Source organism: Thermobia domestica, chromosome 10 (genome assembly GCF_964235325.1).
Source record: "Thermobia domestica chromosome 10, izTheDome1.hap1.1, whole genome shotgun sequence".
NCBI lineage: Eukaryota > Metazoa > Arthropoda > Insecta > Zygentoma > Lepismatidae > Thermobia > Thermobia domestica.
The window spans coordinates 161628927-161656497 of NC_137463.1; the positions used below are offsets into that span (position 1 = coordinate 161628927).

Genomic DNA, 27571 nt, shown 5'->3' on the forward strand with positions numbered 1-27571 from the left:
AAACACCTTCATTGGCCTGTAATTATTTGGTTTCAATTTGTCATTACTTTTAAAAACTGATACTACATGCACTTGTTTCCATTTAGATGGAAGTGTTCCAGATCTTAATGAGGTTTTATACATTTTTGGTAATGTTGGAGTTATTTCTCTTGAACAAGCTTTAATTATGTAATTAGGGATGCTATATGGTCCTAAAGATGCTATAGGTCGAAGCTTGCTTATTACTTCAACAGTCTCGTTTAGGTGTATAACTGGAACTGTTATGTTACTACTACTGCTCCTTGTGAGGTTTCCAAAATAAATCTTTAAAAATTTCCACAATATGTCTTGCTAAAACTCTGATTCCTTTCTATGCAATCAAATTTGGTACCTGTTTATTTTGCAACTTCGTAAAATTGTTCCAGAAGTAAAATTTGTTATTATAAGTATTATTTTCCAAATCTGCAAAATAACTTCTCTTTAGTCCATTGTACATCCTTTTCACATTTTTCCTGAGAATTTTTTGACAGGATCGCCGGTTTTCATAAAGTTTTACAAAATCTTTTGTTTTCTTATTAATTATAATAATAAATAAATAAATATATAAAATAAAAAAAATAAATTGACGGGCCACTACAACATGTGCAAACACAGATTCAATCTTGAGGGTTATATGTGTCTAATATTCTCAAATTTTATTGTCATATATGAATAACAACACACCAGAGTATTCAGAGTGTATAAAACAAAAGATGTATAGAAGTGTGCAAAAATTATATTTACACATCACTTTAATAGAAAGTAACAAAGTAAAAGTTAACTTTTTTCGTGATTTTAGCCCGAAATTAAGACTAGCTGTCGAGACGTTGAAGAGCATTTGCGTAAGTCATAACTAGGAACTTAACTTCGTGGTGCTGCTTACCTCGAAAGTAGTTAGATCGATCGACATTATTTTTCTTATAGTCGAGTGAGAATTTGTTAGCATTTGTTCACACGAAATGCTAGTATGCTACTTCGTGTCACTGAATGAACTGTTTATTTAACTTGAGAGTAATAATCCAATACGCAGTTATTGATCATCAATGAATACAATTTTAATAATAAATGTAATTTCAACATCTAATGCATTTTAACCTCTATTTTAGCTGAAATGGATGCAATACAAAAGGAAAACGAGAGAATAGTTGCAGAGTTAAAGAAAAGATACGAAGATGAAATGTTTAAGCTGAAACGGGAAATATATATTCTTAACGCTCAGGTTAGTTCTTTCTGCTTTTAACTCCAGTATTAAGACTATTCGTGTAAAGGCTTTTGCAACCGTTTGGTATAATTATTACTTGGGGTTTATATTTGTGTATTTAATTTGTGTATTTACTTCAGTTCAAATTACTGAAAGGCAAGAGGAAGCAGACTTTGTTATCAACTAATGTTATTAGATATTAGTATCAATAGAACTAGAAAGCAGTGCGAATCGGATCTTTTTTAGTGAGTAAAAGAAAAAAATCAAGGGTTTTTCTTTCACAAACGAATAATACTAGCAGTTAAATATGTTGAATTTGTTAATGGTAGAAGGGTCGGTGGTGCGATATTGTTCTAAATGTATATGCTCCAATAGAAGGTAAAGATGATGATGAAGTAGAACGTGTATTTAACCAATTTCCGCGATACCATGTTAAAATTTATTAGGGGATTTGGTTGTGAATTTAGGGCGAAAGGATTCTTCAAACCGATTATAGTGAACGAAACTCTGTATAAGGAAGGTAATGACAACAACGTTAGTCTCGTAAACTTTACACCATCACCATCGGGAAAGATTAGAAAAATCCCATTTTGCAGCATTCATAAATATACTTGCACCTCATCAGATGAAAAAACGCATAATCGTTGATCACGCGTTGTTAGATACGAGAAGACAATCTAGCATAATTGATATTCGGTCACTAAGAGAACCTGACTGTGACACTGACTACCTGGTAGCAGCGATTGTAGCAGAGAGAGAGAGAGAGAGATAAATTATCGTTGAAAAAAAACTAAATATTCAGATCTGATAAGGAAGAGTTTTAATTGAAAAAATTAGAAATGAGTCAGGCGAGAAAAAACTACCAGCTTGAAGTGTACAATAATTCTTGTTTTAAAAAACTTGGAATGCACTAGTATTGACGGTACTTGAAACCAAAATTAGAAATAGCATTAAGATTTTAGCAAAGGAAAAATTGGATCATGCGAAAACAGATATAGAAACAAACGATAGTTTGACCAGGAGTGCACGAAATTAGCAAAGAAGAGAAAACGGGCAAAACTGCGCCTTGCTACAATATCCGAACGACTGAACTGCACAAAATTTCGTTGACATCAGACGGAAACTTCCAAAACTTCCAGAACAAAGAAATGCAATTTTTGAAAGCTAAAATTATTGGACTTCAAGACAGTAGTAAAAACAAAAATAGTCGGGACTATACAAAGACCAACGGATTTAAGAAAGTCTGTCAATCTCGCACTTATATATTAAAGGAAAGGAACAACACAATTCTTACGGATACGGATAGTATTTTGATTAGATGGAAAGATTTCTTTTAAAATTTGTTCAACTTGCTGTCAAGAAATATTTATGGAGAAAGCGGAATCCATTCAGCAGAACCACAATTTCAGAGTCTAATCGAACAAAAATAGAAATTGCTATACAGAAATTAAAGAAACACAAATCTCTGGATGTAGACAGAATTGCTGTTGAATTAAATTTAGCTAGAGGGAGAAAATTTTTGAATGGAGATACACATTTATTCTGATCATCTGGAATAAGAAGAAATCATTGTTCCAATTGACAAGGAAGGAGGCAAAACTTATTGTAATAAAATTATCGAAGCATTTCTCTTATATCAAAATTATCGTGGTATCTCTCTTTTGTCAACATCCCATGAAATCCCTTCAAACATTATGTTAAAAAAAATGACGTTATAAGTAGTTCAAATTATTGGAGTTTTTCAGTGTGGATTTAGGCGAAATGGATCAACTATCGACCAAATATTTACCACTCGTTAATACTCTAAAGGATAAGGGAATATAATTCCCGATACATCAATTGTTTATTGATGTCAGAAAGGTCTATGACTTTGTCAGGAGGTAAACATTGTACAACATTTTTACCGAATCTGGTATACTGAGAAAGGTAATTAGATTAAGATGTTCTTAATGAAGCCAAAAGCAAAATCCGAGTAGGAAAATTCTTGTCCACGAGCTTTCACGTCGAGATGGCCTAAAACAAGGAGATATGTTGTCACCATTATTATTCAAGTTTGTTCCGGAGTATGTTCAACGTGAGAAAGTAATCAGCACAGTGCAGGAAGGTCAGGAAAAACGGTTAGCAACCAGGGCATAGAGGTGAACGGTATTCACCAGGTTTTGACGTGTCCTGATGTAAATATAATAGAGGATGATAGGAGAACAATAGGAATAAGTGCAGAGGTCTTATTAAACGCTTGCAGGGACATGTATTTGGAAGTAAATATAAAGAAAGCTAAATACATGGACATTCGCCGTGACCATCATACTGCAAATTATTGATACGTTAAAATATAAGAACTTTCGACAAAGTGGATACTTTCAAATATCTAGATCAACATTATCAGACCAAAATCACACTTATGAATAAATTAAATGTCTACTGAAAGCAGAAAATTCATGTTATTATTCAGTCCAAATTCTTTCGTTGTCGCGAATTCCGTCGAGGAAATTGAATTTAAAATACACACACTGAAAAAAAAAAAAAAAAAAAAAAAAAGAGTCGTCCAAATCAACAGCAGTTCGGTAGTTGTGTAGCACTATGGATAGAGTGTAAACGATTAGAGTTTCAAAGATCGGGAACACCTCGAATAGCCACGAGAGTATATAATGTTAGCACTAAGGAATTCAACTCTGGTCATGTCAGTCAGTTATGAAACGTGAGAAAGTAGTCAGTACAGCGCAGGAAGGTCAGGAAATACACAATGCCTCGTCGCGCATTAAATTACATTAGCAGCATTTGACGACGTTTGAAAGGGGCCTCATCGCTGGGTTGCATACGAAGGCTGTGCATTTCGTGCGATTGCCAGACATGTGGGATATTCCGATGTTACTGTGGGCAGAATGTTGGAGCTCTTGAATACATGAAGTCACCAACCCACGACTGAAGGTTTCGGTAATCTACGACAGACCACAGCGTGGGAGGATTGTCGCATGTGTGTGAAGCATTACGTAATCCTGTGACACTTGTGCCTGCCATCCGGACAGAAGTAGTCGATTTTGTAGAAGACCCTAAGTTATCCCGCACCGTATCTTAGCGACTGGTATCAACTGAATTGCAGGTGCACCATCCTCTGTGTAAGTTGCCATTAACACCAATGGGTAGACAACAACATGTGAAGTCGTGCTGCATTTCGAACAGCAAGGAATCCTTATAAATGGCAATGGATCGTTTATAGCGATGTCTTGATTCTGCATTACGACAGACGATTATCGTATGTGTGTGTGTTGACGCCCGGAGGAGTGTCACATGCAGTTAATAAGAGCCACTGGCGTTATTCCTGGCATCATGGTATGGGAACCATCGCATATGGCTTTCGATCATCTCTCATAGTAATTCGCGGAACCTTGATGGCACAGCGATACATGAGTGAGGTTTTGCATCCAGATATATTACTTCTTCTACGAGAACACGCTGGTAAAATCTTTCAACAAGATAACGCTCCGCCACACATGTATGGCATATGTGTATATGGACTGCATGTCATGTTGAAGTTCTTCCCTGGCCAGGAAGATCATCTGATCTCCCCAATTGAGCACGTTTGGGACCAGCTCGGACGCCAACGTAACACTACTGCCGATCTACAAGATCTAAGGTCTAGTTACAGTAGTTATGGACTAACTCGCTTGATGCAACGATACGACGACTCTACGACCCACGTCTAAGCTGTATCAATGCATGTATCCGCACTCGAGAGGAGGCTACAAGACAACTTACTGATATGCAACATATATTACGTTCGTACAACCAAACCCGTTGTGGATTGATCTGATATTTTAATGATTACAATAAAGTTGTATGGCGTAGCAACCCGTGAAGTTTCATTTCATTCTCTCCTGATTCTCTCTCTCTCTCTCTCTTGGTCAATGAGTGTATATAAAATGTCTGTTGTACTGTATGATTGCGAAATATGGTTGCTTACTTTGAGGGAAGAACACATGACTGAAAGTGTTTGAAAATAATATCCTGAGGGACCTGAATGGGGAACAACAGAAATTCATAACAAGGAACTGCATAAATTACACTGTTTACCTAACATCGTTAGGGTCATCAAGTTCATGGGGCTCGGATGAGCAGGTCATGTAACCAAAATGGAAGAAAGTAAGAACATTGGCAAGATTTTACTTAGAAATCCAATCGGAAGAAGACCATTAGGAAGACCAGACGAAGATGAGAAGGCAATATTAATATGAATCTCGCAGAGATAGGGATACAAAGCAGAAACTGGTTCCAGTTGGCTAAGAACAAAAATTAGTGGAGAGCTTTTGTGAATGAGTATTGAATTTACCGGATTCATAGGCCGTTGAGTTAGTTAATAGAACTATTAAATTTTAATCTTTGACGTTAAGGACACGGTAATTAAAAATATTCATCAAGTCTGAATGTAATAGAAGTTAATATTTTTCCGATGATGTCAGCCATTCTTTTCATACTCCTTTTTTTTATAGCAATGCTGGTTTACAATTTATCAAAAATATTCATATATTGTTTCTTTACTAGCTAATTATTTATGTAAATATAATGACCACTTAAAGGACGTTTAGATTGAGTCAGGATACTTCCAACTTTGAGTTCATTAATCGAAGACGATTGAAAATGAAGTTTCTCTATCTGGAAATATTAAATTAGTTTTGTATATGGTATACAGTTATACAGAAATTTCAAGTGTTTGAAGGCTTATCAATAAAACGTTAACTAAACATGTTCATAATTTGAGGAAAAACAACATAGTACTGTCCCATAGAAAGTCAGTAATCGTAAACTAATTTTCCTTTTCCTTTTAGCTTTAAATAAGACTAAAACATAAATAATATGTATTTTTGTAATTTAAATATATAGTTAACGTACACATCTTCAACTCGGGAGATTCGAGTTCGAATCCGGCGATGGCCTATGTGATTAGGATTCCACTTTAAGGTGTAGGGTCTTGTTTCATAGCATCATTGCTGAAAGAGATGCTTAAACCTCAACGGAACCAACCAACCAATCTACTTTGAAAAGATTTTCCATTCTCATCTTTTCAAATAAATTCTTTTCTGCTTTTAACGTGTAATTGGTTACAGAACATGTCTACATTCTAGCAGGCAATCACGTATTCAGTTCTGTATTTCCATTTTTTTTTCTCTCTCTCTTTCAATGCTCGTAACTGAGGATATGGCCTGTTGACGGAGAAATAACGTGACTTAATATGAACACTTGCAGTTTCTTCTAGTGTTACATTTATTTATAGACTCTGTCTGGTTTTGAAGGTAATGCTACAGGAAATATTTTCAGATATGCTACTCGACTAGGCTAAATTGTTTTACGAATCTTTCTCTGCTTCCAGATATCAGATTTAAATACGAAGGCAGAAGAAAAGTATGAAGAAACTGTTGACAAAATAACTGATGGAAATGACCGCAGAATTGATTTGTTGGAGAGAGAAGTGCAAGAACAAGAGCAACTCATTTTCTCTTATCAACGAGAAAACGAAAAACTCTACGCAGAAATCAAACATCTGCGCGTAAGTTGCTTGTAATATTTTGTATTATTATTATTATTATTATTATTACGAAAGCAAGTTACAACAACAGTAAAGGATGTAATTCATATCCATATTATACGCTAGTAGTATGACTATCATTTAAGAACAATGCAGTTCAGGTAACTATGTCTGGACTGAAATCATGTTTGTAGAGGATCTTTTGTTGTTTGTTTTTTTATAATGTAAAATATATTGCAGGCAAGGTTCATTGAGAAAGAAAATTAATAAACGGTGTGAAACATTCGTTAGTTTTAACAAAACGTGTGTAAAATAATAATAATAATAATGATCAAAAATAAGATATACAAAGGCACGTCATATAATTAGATATTTGAGAATACTATGATAATGAATTGTGTGAGCTTCCTCGTAATCTTCTGGCTGGAGCGCATGGTCACAGGTTTAAATCTTGCTGGGAATACAATGCTTTGGGTAGTGATTGTGTTTGCATTCAAGTTCAGGAGACTCAGGTGGGCAAATTCAGTAGCAGTTATACTTTGTAATCGTCGTGTTATATAATGACAGATGATAGCAAAATTGCAAATTAAAAGATATCACTTAATTTGATGTCAGTTTCTGTAGTTCTAATTCTTATGCTTTTGGTTTCATTGTCATTACATCATCATCGTAATCTCCTTGATTTTCTTTTTATTTATTTATTTATTTATTTATTTATTTATTTAGTTAGTTAGTTATTTATTAAAGGAACACAAATTCTGGTGTAGACAAAATTCCTGATGAGTTATTAGCTGGAAGAGAACAATTGTTGAAGAAAATACACAAAATCATTCTTCTCATCTGGAAAAAGAAGCATTTGCTACAGAAGTGGAAGGAATCAATCGTTGTTCCAATTCACAAGGAAGTTGACTAAACTGATTATTGAGGCATCTCTCTTTTGTCAGCATCGTATAAAATCCTCTCAAATATTCTGTTAGCAATATTGAGCCCATACGCAGATGAAATTATTTGATGAGCTCCTTCGTGGCTGAGCGGTTAGCGTACGCGCCTTTGGCGTGGGAGACCCGGGTTCGATTCCCGGCGGGAGCTCATGAGGTTCGGATTTCACATTAATCAGTAGGTCCCGTTTCATATAGTCTCGGTGCTGAAAGGGACGTTAAACTCAAAATCAACTCAGATTAATTCATATTATTCATGAGGGTTTAAGCGTAATCGACCAATTATCGACCGTAATAATAATAATAATAAATACTCGTCAAGCTACATAAGGAATTCTGATAAAATATTTTGTTTAGAAATAGCGTCTGATATCTGAAGCAATATGTACGTTAACATTATTGCTGATGATGTTTATGAAACTTCATGAATAACATATTAACGTATCCATTCTAACACATTAATGTATATAAAATAGTAAATATTGTTATCTATGTGGTGCGCCGTGAGTTTTTGAACCAATTATCCTAAATTAAATCTGAATAAAGTAGTCTAGACAAGAATTAGGATTAAATTACAGTAAATAAGACTATCTTATACTTACATACTGTTACTGCAGCATTCATCAGCATTCGATTTAAGGTGTGCGTCTGAAATAACGACACAAATTGCAATTAATTATTTCAAGCAAGGAAGGAAACAGAAAGAGACTATGGCTTGTTTGTTAAATTCTGTTTATTACGCAAACGGAACAATGAACCTTTACCCTCAATTTGTCGCAGTTTTCTGCAATCACTGGCCATTATGCGCTGAAGAAAGTTTACGTTAATGTTTTTGGTACAATACATATCCGCCGTGGTAACTGTTTGGCTGACGTTGCCTCCCAACCATTGGTGTAAACCAGTCGCAATAATATTGTTCGCTTCTTCTTAATTGGCCGATCTTGCGACACATTCGATAGACTGACATGCTTTGGTACAACCAATAGCCGACAACCAATTACAGATTTTGGCATAGTGGCAAGATGCAAGATCTAGCATAGATACATATAATTTCGTCGTACCGATGATACTTGTTGACAAATGCACGCAGTTTCGGCAGACATTTTGAAATATACACTTCCTTGTTCATTGCTGCCCCGTTTCGCGTTTCCACCAAAAAGCTGGAGATACTTTTACACATTCGACTCAGATTTCGATTTCGGAATATTTTTTACACTTACGAGTGTGGTTGATTTGTCTGCATTGTAAAATTCCTGGTTTGTGACATCATTATTGTCTGGAAACGAAAAGTACTTTTCGTCGTCCATAATGATGACAATATCACTCTTCGGTGCTGTTTCCCGCAATGTACGACATTTTATTTTATTTTATTTTTTTGGGGGGAGCGGTATATCGGGATTCATATTGCATCGATTTCTCTTCAGGTCAAGTTTCTTCACACTGAATTTGGACTCCTATTTTTACCAACACTAACTCCAATCCGATTATCTGCTTCTTTCTTTAATTTCTGAAGCTTCCGGTGGTCCAAAAGTGAGTTTTTCCGGTTTCTTTTTATTTTCAGGAGCAATGTTCCTTTTGTATTTCTTAAACACGTTGTATGTTGCTCTCAGAGTGACTTTTCCGTCATTATTATCATCATCTATTTGCGAACAATCTTTTTAGATTTAATCATATATAACATCTTTCCTCACTAAGTTTACTTTGTTTCTTATATAACTATTTTTGTCTGTGCTAGCTTCTTCGTTTTTTGGTATTTACTTTTCATTCTACATAATCTCCTATCATTTAAATATTTTTTATCAATCCTTGACTATGTAACAAATTTTAACTTTCGGTTTGTCCTTGGGTTCTTATGGTTATTTTCCGATTCATATAGTCTGACCTTGACGGAAAATGGTATTTGTTTACCTGAAACTTTGTTTTGTAAAAACAGCCGTAAAATCATGCTATTTTAAAAGAAAAAATGCTTCTTTTTAGTTACAAACACTTAACTCTATTGTATTTTGTACGAAATAAACGTTTTGTACCTTGTTGTATTAGGAAATAAACAGGCTTTTAATTGGTGTATATTATCTTCCAATATTTTACACAAGGGGGGAAACTAGTGCTGAATGATTTATAAAAATTGCGTTATTTTTTCCAGAATTGTCACTTAAATTTTTGGTACTGGCAACCTTGATGTTTTATAAGATTAGAACAGTAGCAAAAATACACCAACTCAATATATACGTATTCAGTCCGTTTCATCATGATAACATTGTACAAATGGACTAAAAAAATAATAAATCATCGGTCCAATGCCAAAACCGCTAATGTGCTAAGTTTGATATTTTCACCTAAGTGCACTTTCGTATTATGGGACACACAAAACTAAATGCCAAAGCCTTGTATGTAAAAGAGCACTCCGTTCTGGTTATAGTCAATTCCTGAAACGCTAATGAGTTCAATACAAGGTTCTACAACAGCAAAACTATACGGAACTGCATGAAAATGTGAAAATGTCCAAATTAGGATATTCGCGGTTGTGGCATTGGACTGACGGTATTGCATCTTTATAAACTATACTGGTATTTTCTTTTCCCTAAAAATCCGTTTAATATTTGATTTCTTATCTATTCAGCAAGAACTCGAAAAAGAAGTGTCTAAAATAAGACATCTATTGAGCTGTCAGTATTAGAAGCGTGTTCGTTTTCTACATTGACGCATACTTAACTCTCACGAGTCTAAGACTAGGTATCATTACCTATCATATTTTCATTGTATTGACCCTGATAACGACGTTCGAAATAAATATCTTGATGGAAGCGCTTCTAATGCTCCTTCGAGTATGCACCCATGTATCCTTAAATATTCCCAGATGTGAGTTAAGAACATAAAGATTCAGGAACATCCTCCACCCCATTTTACCATAGATCCTCACAAGGTTGTCTATCACATAATTCTCTGCCCTATGAGTGCTAGGAAATTTTGAATCACTGCGACACAGCTCTACCAAATATCTCTTTCCGATTCTGTAAGTGTCTGAGGAAATTTTTGAACTGGAGAGCCTTGTCCACTTGTAAAACCTGTAGCCTTTACCTTTGTTTTAGACAACTGTGGAAACATACCTCTCAGTTAAATGCATAAACCACATGAGCTCCCGCCGGGAATTGAACCCGGGTCTCCCACGCCAAAGGCGCGTACGCTAACCGCTTAGCCACGAAGGAGCTCACACTGAGGAATGCAAAGAATATAGTAATATAGGAGACAAGCTTGGATTATATTATTTTAATAGAGACATTTAATAGTTATTATCCGAGGTTCTTCTGAAGTATTTACGCAATACATAAGTGGTCCATAGTTTGTCCAGATCACTAACAGACATTCTAAAATATGACTTGCTAGCCTCACATATCTTAGGACATGACTGTAATGTGAAATGGCTTCCCCTGCATTTTATGAAGTCGCCACAAGCGTAGCAAAATGAGTTAGGAGAATGCTTAAACTTCGTTGATGTTATATCTGAAATAGAGAATATAAGTAAATGTTTGTCATCTGACACTTTCCTTGTATCTTGTGCATGTGCATACTTGTATATACCTAGGTAATTATGAAAATGCTCTATTGAAAAAAATAAGAACCAAGTTCACCAAACATCTGCCATACGAAATATTAACAATCATAGAAATGAGCTAATTCGAAAGGTTGGCAACACTATTAAATATACATTTTGTTACTAGTAAACCTATTGTGAAACAGACCTAGGTTTCCAACATGATTTTCAAAGCTTCAACAGACTAAGCTAACATTTCTTTTTTGCTAAATGAAAACGTACAATATTTGTTTCATACATAAAGATAGCAAGAAAATAATTTCATAGATCCCACTATATATACCTGAAGACCTGATGTTTTCGCCAAAATTCTTGCTTCGATGCTTCATTCGTGTGTTACAGTAATCACCCAGTTCCAAGATGTAGCAAGTTGAGATGAAAAAATATCCGAAGTATCGCCTCAAGGACCCCTCCTGTTACATAGCCCATATAGCTAATTTAAAACACATATTTCGTCGTGTAAGTCGCAAAACCAAAGTTTATTAGTTAAAATATCGCATTCCTGTCTTCTTTCATCGCATATTATTGGAAAATAACATTTACAACCCAAGGACAAAATGTGTGTTACATAGTGTAATTTATAGATTATACTAATTGTTCATTGTTATGTGTTAATATGTACATTCATCTATATGTTTACTTTTCAGTGCTTTTTTCAATATGTTATTCTTATGTAAGGTTTACTCATCATTTATTACTCTTTTGCTTTTCTGCGTCGTCCCACTAGGTTTATCTTCCTCAGCTAAATATACTATTTGTACGTTCAGCTTAGCACCATCACATGACTGTGCCTTTCAATATGGCGCCCATCTGAGCGCATTTCTGTTTATTGATTTTTCTTCCTTATCTACTTTTTTTCCCTTGTCTCCGATAAAACGTTTATCTTAAAAGTTATTAATGTATCTATTCTAATGTGTCTGATTACTGTTTTTTGGTTATTCACTTTCCGTTCCCACTTCAGGACCCTTTTGTTCCATCTAGATTAAATAATTATACCAGAAATATCCGTACCAACTCCAAATCAATCTAAAGTTGAAAAAAAAAAAAAAAGATATGTGATATTTTGAAGTGTTTAATCAATATTATTTTATATTATTATTATTATTTGTGTTATATAAATTCATGTTTCATTTGCTTTATAGAAGGAATATCAAAACCAGATATCTGCCCTAACGTCTGGTGAAGGATCTGGTCAAATTGAATCTACAAATAAACCAGGCTTCCAGTTAGTTGATAAATTTGAAATCGACAATCTGCGAGAGCAACTCAAAGACAAAGAAGAAGTTATTGTGAAGCTACAGTTGGAAATTAGTACTATTCAGGTCAGTTTTATTTTCGTTCAGGAAATTATGTTTAAGAACAGTTATTAAATGTGCGAGCGAAGCTCTGTGTGGTCCACTATTTATTTATTTATTTTTTAAAAAATTACAGTACTTTACTCAGACTTTTTAAGTAATCTTTACCAAATCGTGCACTTCTTTAGAAGTAACTGAAGAAAAAATTGTAAGGTTGTTCATCTTTGCAATCAACTTACACGACTTATGCTGATTATCTGCGGTTGAATAAATATCACCGCCTGTGGGACTCCATGTGAACTTATAATCGTGCTTGTCAGTTAACGGAAATCTTGAAGAGAGAGGCACTCGGGATTCTGCTCATTTTCCTTTTAAACAGGGTACCTGTATGTTGGTTTGTTGGATTGGAATTCAGCGTCTCTTTAAGCATTGAGACCATATGAGACATGGACCTACAATTTAAAGTGGAAGCTGAACCATAGTAATGCGCTCCAATGCTAAGTTTCCCACTGGGAATCTAACATCTCCATACGTGCTTAGTCAGTAAACCAACAGTACCTATATGAATATTGATCTTCCCCTGGGTACTGTTCCCCTTACGACTTCTTTGGTATGCAGTTTGCATCTATACCTCTGTACCAGTCACCGATCACTGAAGGTCTGCCCATTATTAATCCGTCTCATCTTCCACGCTTCAACGTGCTGATTGGCCAACATTTCTGGAGATGTTAGTTTAATCTTCCGTATTCCTTCTGTGTGTATACTGTAGTAGTGCTATTCGAATAGACTTACCGGCGCTGCCTGTGGTTCTATTTCTGAAAGTAGAAACGGCAGGCCAGAAGACGGGTTCCATGGCGGTTCACTCAAATCAAATCTTGTTCAATGTAGTGTTCTCCGGTCTACGTAACTTTTTCTTCTGAGTAAGAAAATAATTTGATTAATAATGCTTACATTTTATAGTACTAATTTTAATTATAAATGATGAAATTGAATGAAATTACTAATTTAACATTCCACTTCCTGCAAACTAAAGGAGACGGATAATAAATATGTAAAATAGAATAATTAAATAATTCATGGAAAAGAATGTGGGAAAAAAGAGAACCGTACGAAAACTTACGAATGCAATGTTATAGTTATCCAGAAACTCACATACCGTAAGATCGAGCATTCGGTTCTAGGCACCAGAGGTGAGTTCTATATCACATAAATAACTCGAACTATATGGATAAAACAAATAACTAATAAATACATTTTAAGTTATTTAGTTGGATACACCTGGCTCTACTTAGCTAACTTCACTTCATTTCTTTCCTTTTAAGATCTGTAATTTAAAAGATTGTTTTGAGTTTTATCATAATGTATTCAAGAATTAAATATTTTTTGAATTCAAAGAAAGTGATTGGGAACATGCTTTTGATACTGGATTTACTTTGGGGGCCGCAGTGGCTCTCAGTAGTAAGCGCTCACTTGTAGTGCATGGGGTCCTTAGCTCGATCCCAGCTCGCGCCAAGTGAACTTTGAGGTGAACAAACACCGTGTGCGTGGGTTTTCTCGGGGTTCTCCCGTTTCCTTCCACTTTTCATTCCACCATTTCATTCATTTCTCACTATCATCGTCTCCTTTAGCCTAGCCGGCATAAGAGTGGACGTAAAACTTACATGATTTCATTTTTCATTTTTTTATTTACTTTGCCGAACTTCTCCCATTTCGATGAAACTTGGCGTATGAAAATTTGCTTTAAAATGAGTAATATCACTTTTCTTCTTGAATGCTAGAAAGTATTGTTAATATTGTTCTTTTCTTAGTTTTACACTTATAAAACAAATAAGGATGTATTATTTGTTACTGTTATCCTCCATGAATTTCAATGCAGCTAAATTGCTTTCTATAGCTTTAGAAGGAAGAGAATCACCTTCTCTGTATTTTGATTTAAGTTTTTCTGTTCAAGAGTATACCTTTCGATTTCCGAAATTTTTCAGGTATGTCAAGTTATCACCGTTCATGTATTTTATGTGGTGATGAAAACATTAATGTAAATTGTGTATTAAACACTATAAAGTAAAAGACAGAGAAAGAAGAAGAAGAAATAAAGTTACTTTGCTTTTCTTTTTAAACTTTCATGAATAATAAATGTATTTGATTTGTAGATAAATGTACGAGCTTTAAAATAATGTAAATGTCATTTAACGGGAGAGTAAGAATTTGAATCAAGAAAGTCACAGTTAGCTAAATACCAGAAAGAACACACCATGAATAAATATGAAGCTTGCCTGGTATTCCTGTATTTCCCCCAAAAAAAAAAAAAATATATATATATATATATATATATATATATATATATATATATACAACGATATATTTCGAAGTAGATTCACATTTTTCCCTCAGGCTTGGGTTCAACGATGTATTTCGAAGTAGGCTCGCACTATTTCCTCAGGCTTGGCGTATTGCGCAATTCACATCCTCCTTTCTTCCTTTATATCTGTTGTAAGTGTAAAGAGGAGAAATGTAAGAATTCGCGGAGGATCACCAGCATGAGAAAGAAGCTCGAGACTACTTCGAAATATATCGCTGAAAATTTGACTTTTCGGCAAAACAAAATACCAGGTAAGCTTCAAATTTAAAATTTTGGTTTCTATCTTGTTTTCTCATATGTATTTGTTTTAATAGCGCTTTTTTTTTATTTTATAGGGCGTTAATAAAATTCTTGAGTCTTCTTTGGCTGAAATTCAAGAAGTGAAGGAAAGCTTAGAAGCAGAGGTTGAAAAATGTAAAAAGTACCACACGAAGAAGAGTGAAGTGAACGATGATCGTGTTTCCATATTGAACGCTGAGCTACGCAAAATTAAATCAGAAAACGAATTGAAAGACAGGGAATTAGAAACTCTTACGGGAAGACTTGCATCTCTTCAAGAACTTCTTCGAAAGCATGAGAATAACTTCGAACTCTTCGCAGAGAAAGAAAAGGAATTTAAAAAGAAAGAACAGTTCATTGAATCGCTTGAAGTGACAATCTCCAACTTAACAGCGTCATTGTCTAAGATCAAAGCGGAAGAACGAAAGCGACTTTTCGAGAAAGAAGAGGACAAGAAGACCATCCAAGATCTGCAAAGACAGGTATGACTTGTAGTACTACATTTCTTCTTCTTTATATTATTATTAAAACAAGTGAGTGTCGTTTCACAGTATGAAACTACAGTAGACTTCCAAACTATTCGAATTAAATACTGAAACTTCAAGTAGTGTATTTATACTTCTCGAGTAAGATCGAAGATAGAACCTGTTCCTCGGACGTTGAATCCATATCAAGTAGCCATTGCTCGCTGTCTCTTACTGTTTTATTTTATGGAGATTAACATTGAAACTGGAAGTGTTAATTGATGTCTCTTACTTCCGGTTGCAATAAAAAGAATAAAACCACTGAAGAAACATGTTCTTGATACTGATTCCACTCAGAAAACTTTCTGTCTTTTTATTTTCGTTTTATCAATTATACAGTCAATATTGTAACCGAAAAATCGTAGATTTTCACCACTTCCTGTTTTAACAGATAGATCAAGTCAAAATTAAACTCATTCTTGGAACGCTGGATCTATGTCAAAAAAAGCTTTTATTGATATCCCATATAGTTCTTATTTTATGAAAATAAGTGTTGAAGCCGGAAATACTATTCGAACCACTTCTGATTTTGATAGAATGTAGCAGGTGGTAAAAGTGTGTTCTCGTGAAGCACTGAATCAAGTGCAAAAAACAGCTTGTTGCTATCTGTTACCGTTTCTTCAAACGGGAAATAGTTGACCTTTACCACTTTCGGTTTGAGTAGAGGGTTAACGGAGGAAATGGAATCTATTCTTGGGACGCTGAATCGATTGCAAAATCCATTTCCCGATATCTATGAGCGTTTTTGTTTTAAGGAAATCAGTATTGAATCCGAAAATACTAGTAAATTTCAATCACATCCTGTTTCAGTAGAGTATTGCGGGTGGTAATGGTATGTTCTCTTGAAACACTGAATCGATTGCAAAGACAATTGTCACTATCTTTTACCGTTTTTGTTCTATGCTGATAAACGTGGAAACCGAAATTGGTTGAATTCTGCCTCTTCCGATTGCAATAATGGGTTAGACTAGGATATAAAATCCTTTCTTAGGACGCTGAATCGATTGCAGAAGACTGCTTCTCGATATCTTTTACCAATTTTCCTATATGAGGACCTAAGTCTTTCTAAAACAAAAGTGGAATTGTTGGTTTCAAAGTTAGGATATCTTACGTATAGATATTAAAAGAAGTTAAAAAAAAAGTTGAAGAAGAAAAAGGAAACGATAATCTATTTACAGGTTATTTTGTGGAAAATGGAAGCGTTGTTTATTGCAAAGATAGAAATGGAATATTTCAGTCTTTGAGACATGAATATAATTCCACTGATTGGCGCTTGTTTTGTGATAGCTCGAAACGAAGCGTGAAGGCAGTGCTTCTCCATATTGACAGTGTTCATGAATTTGCTTCTGTCTGATTGTCATAAAGGAAACGTATGAAGTTACGAATGCAATATTGGACTACATCGAATACAGTAAATTCAAATTCCATGTTTGGGGAGAGTTGAAAGTTACTAGTAGTTTTACAGGAATGCAACAGTGATAAATCAAGTTTTTTTTATATATATATATATATTTTTTTTTTTTTTAATGAACGTGAGTCGTGGCAAAGCAAACCACAACGCCCGTAAACCAATTGTGAATCTTTAAGGTGTTTTGTTCCATTGGTTTAAAGATTTTTATTAAAGTATGTCTACTAAACAGAGAAGGTATAGGCTTTACGTGCCTAAAGGAGAAATTTTCAAATTTAAGTCAGGCAACCACAAATTAAAGCAATCCTGCAGGGCCTTTGAACTAAACTCTCGGAAATTGAGAAAAAGACATTTAAATCGGTATGTTCATGTTTTCTTACGTATACAAGCTGAAAATTATGAAGCTTTTGTTAATGACATGTTGCAAAGATTTTAACTCATGGAGTGGAACATGCCACTAAAATTATATTTTTGCACTCACATTGGGACTTTTTCTCTCAAAACATCAGTGCATAAGTGAGAATACGGAGAACGGTTTCATTAGGACATTGAGTGATGTGCATAAGAGTGAGATCTTATTCTTTGCTCAAGATTTTGAGTTTAATCTCAAGCTTGTACGCATAAAATGCTAGATAACGTGACGTCATTTGAGTTTAATCTCAGGCACCTGAGTAAATGTTCGGAACTTATAAAACATACTGTAATTTCTCACTTTTCGTATGGATGAAGTTGAGTATAATCTCAACTAGCAGAGATTAATCTACAAATCTCGTGAACTACCTCAGTACCTGTCTCACAGTATGTGAGAGTGGATCGAAATGGCTGAATTTATGGATGTGAAGCCAAAAAGAAAAGTGTACAAAGTTCGGAGAGAGACTGATGTGCAAGACTATATACGCCTATATAGATTTGAGTAACAAAATGTACAGTGGATAGCATAGCATTTTCTTGGCGATTTACGGGAAACCAGAGATGGGGCTCCGAATAATGAGAATAAGATTAGAGCTTTCTTACGTTATATTGGGGGCCCTGGCGTTCATCAATCCACAGTATCAAGAACTATATGGGAAGTTGTGACAAAAATTAAACGAAAAGCTGAACAATGGATAAAATCTCCTTCACCCGCTGCAGCGCTTCTGGATGCGAAAATTGTATGGCAATGCGAAAAATATACGTTTCCCGACCTATAGGGGTAGTGGACTGCACACACATTCTTATCGAGAAATCAGCTGAACATGAGAATGAATATTAATAGGAGAGTAACTTGTCGTACTATTCTTATTACGTTTTTTGTTTATTTCGTTTTAACTACGTGAGACACTTGTGACCTTTATAAGTTTCCTTGTACAACGTTTGTTACAGAATAATTGAAACTGAATTTTAGAATTCAGAACATTATATAATAATGTGTTATCTAATATTAAAGTGTTGTTGGAATAAACATACTGAATACACACAATTATTATTTATATGATTACTTTGATAGAATAATTTTGCATTTTATTTATGAAAATAAGAGAGAAAGAAAAAAATCTATGAGAAAAATGACCAAATTGATGGAGTAAGCTCGGCTATAAGGGAGAAGGAGGACTATTTCATTAGATTTTCCAGTTGTCATGAAAGTCTTTTTGGAAGTCCAGGCTTTTTTTTGATCAGAAGCCGTACGAAACAACATATTATTATAAAAGCAGTTAGTATTAAGAGAAGCTTTCGCCATAAATAGTGTGGAGAGAAGAAATGATTCTCTCTATTTTCTATATACACTATGTGATTAAAAATATCCGGACACCCCTAAAAACATACGTTTTTCATATTAGGTGCATTGTGCTGCCACCTACCGCCAGGTACTCATTACCAGCGACTTCAGTAGTCATTAGACATCGCGCTCCGCGGAACTCACGGACTTCGAACGTGATCAGGTGATTGGGTGTCACTTGTGTCAGAAGTCTGTACGCGAGATTTCCACACTCCTAACCATCCCTAGGTCCACTGTGTCTGATGTGATAGTGAAGTGGAAACGTGAAGGGAAATGTGCAGCACAAAAGCGTACAGGCCGACCTCGTCTGTTGACTGACAGAGACCGCCGACAGTTGAAGAGGGTCGTAAAGTGTAATAGGCAGACATCTATCCAGACCATCACAGGAATTTCAGATTGCATCAGGATCCACTCCAAGTACTATGACAGTTAGGCGTGAGGTGAAAAAATTTGGATTTCATGGTCGAGCGGCTGCTCATAAACCATACATCACGCAGGTAAATGCCAAACGACGCCTCGCTTGGTGTAAGGAGCGTGAACATTGGACGATTGAACAGTGGAAAAACGTGTGGAGTGACGAATCACGGTACACAATGTGGCGATCCGATGGCAAGGTATGAATATGGCGAATGCCTGGTGAACGTCATCTGTCAGCGTGTGTAGTGCCAACAGTAAAATTCGGAGGTGGTGGTGTCATGGTGTGGTCTGTTTTTCTTGGGGGGGGGGCTTGCATCCCTTGTTGTTTTGAGTGGTACTCTCACAGCGCAGCCCTACATTGATGTTTTAAGCACCTTCTTGCTTCTCACTGTTGAACAGCAATTCGGGGAGGGCGATTGCATCTTTCAACACGATCGAGCACCTGTTCATACTGCACGGCCTGTGGCGGAGTGGTTACACGACCATATCATCCCTGTAATGGACTGGCCTGCACAATCCTGATTTGAATCCTATAGAATACCTTTGGAATGTTTTGGAGCGCCGACATTGTGCCAGGCCTCACCGATCTACATCGATACCTCTCCTCAGTTCAGCACTCCGTGAAGAATGCACTGCCATTCCCCAAGAAATCTTCCAGCACCTGATTGAAAGTATGCCTCCGAGAGTGGAAGCTGTCGTCAAGGCTAAGGGTGGGCAAACACTATATTGAATTCCAGCAGTACCGATAAAGGGCGACACGAACTTGTAAATCATTTTCAACCAGGTGTGCAGGTACTTTTGATCACATAGTGTATTTATCATACGAATGATACACCCTCTCTCCCCATACTTTCCCATACACTTCTATCTTTAGAATTTATTCTTTGTAATTATTGTTTACTGAGCTTGCTAACTTGGTCATTCCGCAGATTTGTCGCTCACATGAGTCAATTTGTCAGTGGTCCCTCAGTTGTATACAGTATACAAGATAAGATTTAGGTTTGCGCAGCAGACGTCATCTCCCTTCTCCCCGTCAGTGCCTTCGCAACGCCCGTGTGCATGGGTTTCCTCGGGGTTCTCCCGTTTCCTCCCACTTTCTTCATTCTACCATTTCATTCATTTCTCATCATCACCGTCTTCTTTAGCCTAACCGGCATAACCGTGGGACGTAAAACTCAAAAATTTCATTTGCCCTCGTAACGCACCAACAGCGCCTAGGCAAAAGGATGGTTCGAATTGCCTAATTTAAAGCTTGGCAATCAGAACTACTGTAGCCTCCCTGTAAGCAAACAACACTTGCTTGTAAGTGCATGAACAATTAATTCTGTCAGTTCCTGTGTTCCTCTCATATGATTGTTCCTGATATCTGATCGTTGCCGAGAGCTTAATATGCCGGAAGAGACATCAATGACAAGTCAAATGGTGAGCACAGTACTCTGCGATACGAGTCGTTTCTGTTTCGCATAGAATGACGGTTATGTGCGTTTTCGTAAGTGTGCAGGTGAGCGGGTGAATCCAGGTGTATTTGCACTTGCCATTCACATCTATCATTTTGATATCGGGCACAATTAAGCTACACGTCCCGCTCTCGTTGTGGTCGTTATTCAGGAGAATATGGCAAGTGCTTCGTTCATTCGTGACGTCGTCAATCTAATCCGATTTTATTTGAACACTGCTAAGGCAACCCAGCTTGCTGCACTTGGTATTCGCCTTCTACCCTGGCATGCTGTGTCTGGGAGCGTCAGCTCTATCGAGCACGTGTGGAACGTATTGGAAAGCGCCTAACCTCTAGCCTTGCTCGAGCAACAAACATCGCCCTGCTATGTCAATATCTACAGCGAGCGTTAGCTCCCATACTCCTGACAGATATTAAGCATCTATACGACCGGTTGATTGTGCGAACAACTCTTTGTTTGACCATTCGTGTTGGTTACACGTGCCATTAAGGTGGATACTTACACTTTTGAAATTGTAAGACATCTTTGGGATGTTCCCTGGACACATGTTGGGAACAGTACCACGTACTCTCTCCTTCTTCTAGTATTCGAACTTCTGGGTGGAATTTCTATTGAGTCTTAAATTCGTTTCGACTACTATGTTATTAACTTAAGATATAATATGAAATAAATCAAATGTTCGTTACCTTGTATTTGTGTGAATCTTTCAATGGTCCTTATATATTTTAACCACCCATTTTCCTATGGCCATCTTCAGGGTTCATCATTTCATCTTTACATTCTGTGCTTACAATTTGTACTGTTATTCGTGAAAAAAGTACGAACATATATTATAACCTCATTCCACTGTATTCAATTGTATTCACTGTTTCCAGATACCATATTTCAATGATCCGCAAAGTTGTTGGCACAATAACCAGAGTTATTATATAATATTAGACAGGGTCTACTTATACTACACGCAAATACAAAGTAACAAAAATGTTTAATTTGTTTCATATTAGTACAATTTGCATAAAATGAAGTCTGTTAAGTATTAACTTAAGATCTGAATAAGTACGTGTAGAGTTTCAATAAATTTATAAAATACAGGGCTATTAACTGATCTTTCTGGTTTCAGAGTTTAGTAACTCACGTTTATTTATTCACAATGACATGTAGCTTATGTAAAATTAAAGAAAAACTCAAAAGGTTTTATTGGTTGGCAAAGCTGATATTCAGTTACACATTCCCCACTAGGGCCACAGTAAATCAAGATGGGAGGAAGCGAAGACAGGAGAGCATTTTGTCTTCTTAAATTTCATGTAAAACAGTCTGCAGTTAGTGTTCAGCGAAGTTTCAGGACAAAGTTTGCGTTAGATCCACTAAGCGGGCACTCAATTCTCAGACAATTTAAAGAAAGTAGGTGTATCTACAAGAGGAAATCAACAGGCCGGCTAGGAGTTGATGAGGAAACAGTTGATTGTGTGCGTGAAACTTTCACAAGAAGCCAACAAAAGTCAACGGTTCGTACAAGCAAAGAGTTGAACTTGAACCAGTCAACAGTGTGGAAGATTCTGCGAAAATGTTTGAAATTTCACCGCACACTGATTGCAGTTGTTGCAGGCACAGGATAAGAGATTTGAGTTCTGTGTTGGAAAGTTTTATGAAAAGAGTTTGTTTCATTGAGTCAGTTGTGTTTAGTGATGATGAGACTATCTTCCATCTTTCGGGAAAGTAAACAAACAAAATGCGAGTGTCTTGGCTTTGGAAAATCCCCATGGTTATGAAGAATATATCCATGATTTTCCCAAGTTGAACGTGTTCTGTACTATCACCCGTTAAAAAGTGTATAGCCGTGTGTTTTTTTGAGGACACTGAAAACGGAATTTCGTATTCTTACATTCTGCAGACATTACTTTTCTCGAGCTGGGAGAGGACATGAAAAATTGTATTTTTCCAGCAGGAAGGGGCATCTTTCCCCGCCCGTTTCATTGACAACGGGATGTCAATAGGAAACCCAACAGGGAGTTACCAAATAATGGATAGGACAAGCTAGTCGTAAGTCAGGTTCTGCTTCCTTGATTCCCCGGTTGCCAGATATCGTCCTGGGAGTTTATTTTGCATGTATGTGTGTGTTGGGGGGGAGGGGGGGCAGTTATTTTAAAAACCAAGTGTATGAGCCGTCCATACCTGTGAGTTTACCTAAACTTCGAGTACGCATTGAAGAAGCAGTTGCATCTATTGACTTTGAACTGTTGGAATTGTTGTGTGTGTGTGAGGAATTGATGTGTGCCAAGTTACAAAAGGCATTCATATTGAGCATTCTTGACGTGGAACATTACGCTATATATTAAAATATATATATATATATATATATATATATATATATTATATATATATATATATATATATATATATTTTATTTGACATGTGTTGCGTGTCATAATGAATAAACAAACTCGAGTTATTAAAATTATAATTACATGGGCGCATGGGGGGATATTCAAAATTACCAAAAAAATTGGCTACTTACCAATGAATCCTCCCGTGAAAAATTTAAAGATTTTGACGTTTCGGAACTCTCAGCTGGTCCCTTCCTCAGTGGCAAGGTAAATAGGATTAAAATGGAAAGGAAAAGAAAAGGAGTAAAACCAGGAATACATACCACTATATAAAAGTAACGTACAAAAAGATCCCAAGATGAACAGAGCAGAGTGAAAGAAGAATGAACTGAATAAAAAAGAACGTGGTGTCTATGTTAGGCCACTATTGCCAGATCCAAAGTATGCATCAAAGGTAAGTACCCAAGTTCGATCAATGTTGCCAGTATCAAGATTTTTCAAGGGAGGATTCATTGGTAAGTAGCCATTTTCTTGTTAATTTCGAGTTATTAAACTTTGAAATCGGCAAGTTAATTTACAATAGTCATCTATACAGTATTTTGCTGACTTACATACTTTAGTTATTGATTTACATTTTTACAAATTTAGGTGAAGGAAATGGAACGAATATTGAAAAGAAACCATCCTGATTCAATATCTGCATTGATACTCGCAGCAAATAGTGACTCTAGTATAGTTGGTCCTTCCCATGTGCAGTTTCTAGAGAAGAGAATTCAGTCACTGGAAGAGGAATTAATGGCGAAAGAAACGTCTGCACAGGAAAATGTGGAGGCTATAGAACAACAGTTTCAGTCCATGAAGGTACAATTTGAAGCAAGTGTAATTTTTTACTTCAATATTAAAATCTATAGTTTAGCCCTACACAGTAAATGTGGGGTCAGGAAGACCCCTACTTGCTTCTATAATTTTCAGAAGTTTCTGAATTAAACTATTTTATTTTCTTCAAATTTTTTACATTTATATCATTTGTAACATATATTTTTTACCTATTTTTACACCTATACATAAAACAAGACCATTTTACTCTTAAAATCCCGTATTCTGTGACTCCCAAATAATTGTCCTTACAGAGAGGCTTTTACCATACTTTGCAAACATGTTGATCTTACGATCCTTTCCTCTAGGACAATAGTAGCACCTTGCGACTAAAACAACATTCGCCGCACATCGTCCTCTTTGCTTGCACGAATACTTCGCTTTCTAATTAAACACAAACAAACTATTTGCTGAGCAAAACAATATATTCACATTAAAAATACAACATACGCGTAACAGTTTCGCCAACTCACATTTAGTGTGTTTGTGTTTATTTATATACAAATCAAAGGTTCCATTTATGGAAAATATTTCATTTTCTGACTTCAAATAATTGTCCTGCGGTTAAACGTTGATAGATATAAATCAGTAAGTGTAACCAGCAACAATTCAGAGAAAAATGAGAAGTCACGAGCGCATAACGTCTTAACTTTAATGGAGCACATGCACCGTCTGTGTAAATCTTCGCTGGGGTCTTATAGACCTCACATATACTGTCTAGGGTTAAGTTCACTGTTCTTGACACTACAAGACACGATCGATAAACTCAGGTGTCACATGATACAAGTAGAAAAAATGATCAGGCACAAGGATAAGTCATAAGTCTTGCAATATTTCCACCTCTCTTCAGCATCTCTTCAGTCAGTTTGTAGTGGCATTCACGATGAGTGCTCAACAACGTCTGATACGTGAATTGTTACTGCATGAGTTCAAACTTGGGCATAACGCTGCAGCAGCAACCAAAAACATTTGTCATGCGAAGGTGAAAGATGCAATGAACCATAACACAGCAGCTCTTTGGTTCCAGAAATTTCATGAAGGCTGTAAATTGTCGAAGATCAGCCAAGGTCCCCCCCCCCTCCCCAGAATAACAAATTTCGAGCTCATACGACATGCCATTGAGGAAAATTAATCCACCAGCACAAAACGATTGTCAACCAACTTGAAATGTCTCAGGCGCAGATCAGGCGAGAGGAGAGTGGAAGTGTGCCGAGTGCTGCGAAATGCGTGTGCGTTTGCTAAAACGGATTGACACGAGACAAAAGTGTGTTTTCCGAAATTCAAAGTGCAAAAACAGTGGTTGAGTAAGGGCCAGTTCTCAGAACCGGTCGTCAAACGGGACCGTTTCGAGCATAAAGTCATGCTGTTTGTGATGGAACTACGAGGGGGTAATTCTCTTCGAATTCGTTGCGAGTAAGGCCGCGGTGGCTCAGTGCTAGAGCATTCACCTCTGGTGCATGGGGTCCTTGGTTCGGTGCCAGCTCGCACCAAGTGAACTTTGTGGTGTTCAAACACCATATGTGTGAGTTTCTCATGGTTCTCCCACTTTCTTTATTCTACCATTTCATTCATTTCTCATCATCACAGTCTCCTTTAGTCTAGCCGGCATAATAGTAGGACGTAAAACGTAAAGATTTCATTTCATTTTTTCGTTCCTAGTGATCGTACCATTGATCCTGAGTTTCATTCTCAATAGTTGGGGAGGATGCGTGCTGCACTACACCAAAAATATCGTCTATTAGTGAACCAATAGCGCGTCATACTGCAACAGGATAACGCAAAACCACACTCGCCCTAAAAAACCCAACAAAAGGAACAGAAACTTATGTCGAATTTATGCCACACCCAGCATATAGTAGTGACCTTATTCCTTTGGATTACTATCTGATTTGGTCTATGGCGTACTTTCTGAAATCACGTTACTTCACCAACCGGCACTAGGTCTAAACAGTTGTGATTGACTTCCTTGTCTCTAAGGACAAGACGTAATATCGACGTGGAATCGAGAAACTGACAGGAAGGTGATTGGATAGTCCAACACGAGAGACTATACTTTAAATTAACCTGCTTTTATTGTGCTATAGTAAATACAGTTATGGTGTGTACCAGACTTACGACTCAACCTTGTAACTAAATTCTTCCTGCGTTTCACACACCGGTATTAATACTAAAATAATATTAACTATACCATTTCAGTTTATTTTCAATCTATTCTTTATTAGTGCGCAACAAAATACGTATTTCAGATCAGATGGAGTCGAAATAAACAAACGTAGTAAGAAGTAATAACTGCAGTCCAGTTTCAAATTTCACTTACTCATCGATTGTCCAATTTTCGCAATCATACTTAAATAATTTTCAAGATTAAAGATATAACGCCAATAAATGAATTATTGGATAGCAAATCTTACAAGAAGAAACAAGATAAGTATTATTGTTCTATCTTGAATTGTTCTTGAAGCGTTTTACGTCAGTATGAACTTACAATGAAATTCTTAGTAAAACTTGATTTTTCCTGTAGTCTAATGGAGATAATTCTTTCTGAGGAATCTCTTGCAGGTATACTTGCATCACGAGTGTTAACTATCTAGATTCTAGAATAGCCTGGGAACTGAACGCCTGCAAGTTTTTTTTTTTTTTTTTTAAGGTATATGCTTACACTTAAGAAAATTACATTTCTAGTAATTTAAAAAACTAATCGCGAAACAAACACCTTCTACAAATCTGTAAACCTACTTGGTTTCACAAATCTAAAGTCTATTACTAAGCTATATTGCGGATCAACTTCTAACTTCAAAATGACATAGTAAATGTTTTACATCTCGGGAAGTAATCATCTGAATATATGTAGCTGTACAAATGCTTCTTTCTTCGCTAAAGAACATTTTTTTTTTTATAGTTTATAAAAGAAAATCCTTATATATATATATATATATATATTTTGCACCATTAGTTAAAATCGTAATTTTATTTTTCCTAGTATTGTTTAAAGAAAATATGATTCTATTATTACTCGATTTTTTTTTTTTTTTTTTTTTTTTTTTTTTTTTTTTTTTTTTAAACATTGAAACTAAGTATAGTTTCTCAATGTATTTCCATTTATATAATACCTAAAAGATGTTTTGATATTTTATATGTTTGATGACGCTAAATTGTAAGTGCTTTCAAAGACAACTTTTAAATAAATAAAACAAAACTAGAAGAAAGGAGAATATATGCCATGACACTAATTCATTACTGTTGGAATCGAAATTGTGTCATGGAGAAGGATCTACTCTCTAAGAGATGATACTGGATAATTGTCTCGAACTCGCTAACTGCATTGGATTCAAATTCCGACATAGCATAAATAGTAAGGCATAGGTTTCGTTCCTTACATTTTGTATAGATTCAACCTAAAATCAGTCAATCACGATGAAAAAATAAATTCACATAAATATGTAGAATTGTAATATTGAAAGTTTGATGTAAATAAATTTATTTAATTAACTAGAAATTAAAGTAGAAGGAAACAAATAAATGAATAGTAAAAGCTACATGAAACCATCCTTTAGTATACATTTAGTAGTTAGAGATAGTTTTTATTGCTAAAGTATGTTTAATTTT

General features: G+C 35.8%; 1 protein-coding gene across 3 annotated transcripts in view; it reads left to right on the forward strand.

Annotated features, from left to right (window-relative positions):
• Positions 1-27571, forward strand: part of LOC145662801 (centrosomal protein of 162 kDa-like) — a 105612-nt gene that overhangs the window by 43569 nt on the left and 34472 nt on the right. For 2 of the 3 annotated variants that reach the window (XM_081728687.1, XM_081728689.1), the window contains 5 exons: positions 1125-1237; positions 6585-6761; positions 12413-12592; positions 15260-15685; positions 23738-23950. In XM_081728687.1, the coding sequence (XP_081584813.1) occupies positions 1125-1237; positions 6585-6761; positions 12413-12592; positions 15260-15685; positions 23738-23950 (1109 nt within the window). The remainder of the gene's footprint in view (positions 1-1124; positions 1238-6584; positions 6762-12412; positions 12593-15259; positions 15686-23737; positions 23951-27571) is intronic. The other variant, XM_081728688.1, reaches the window with a different exon arrangement.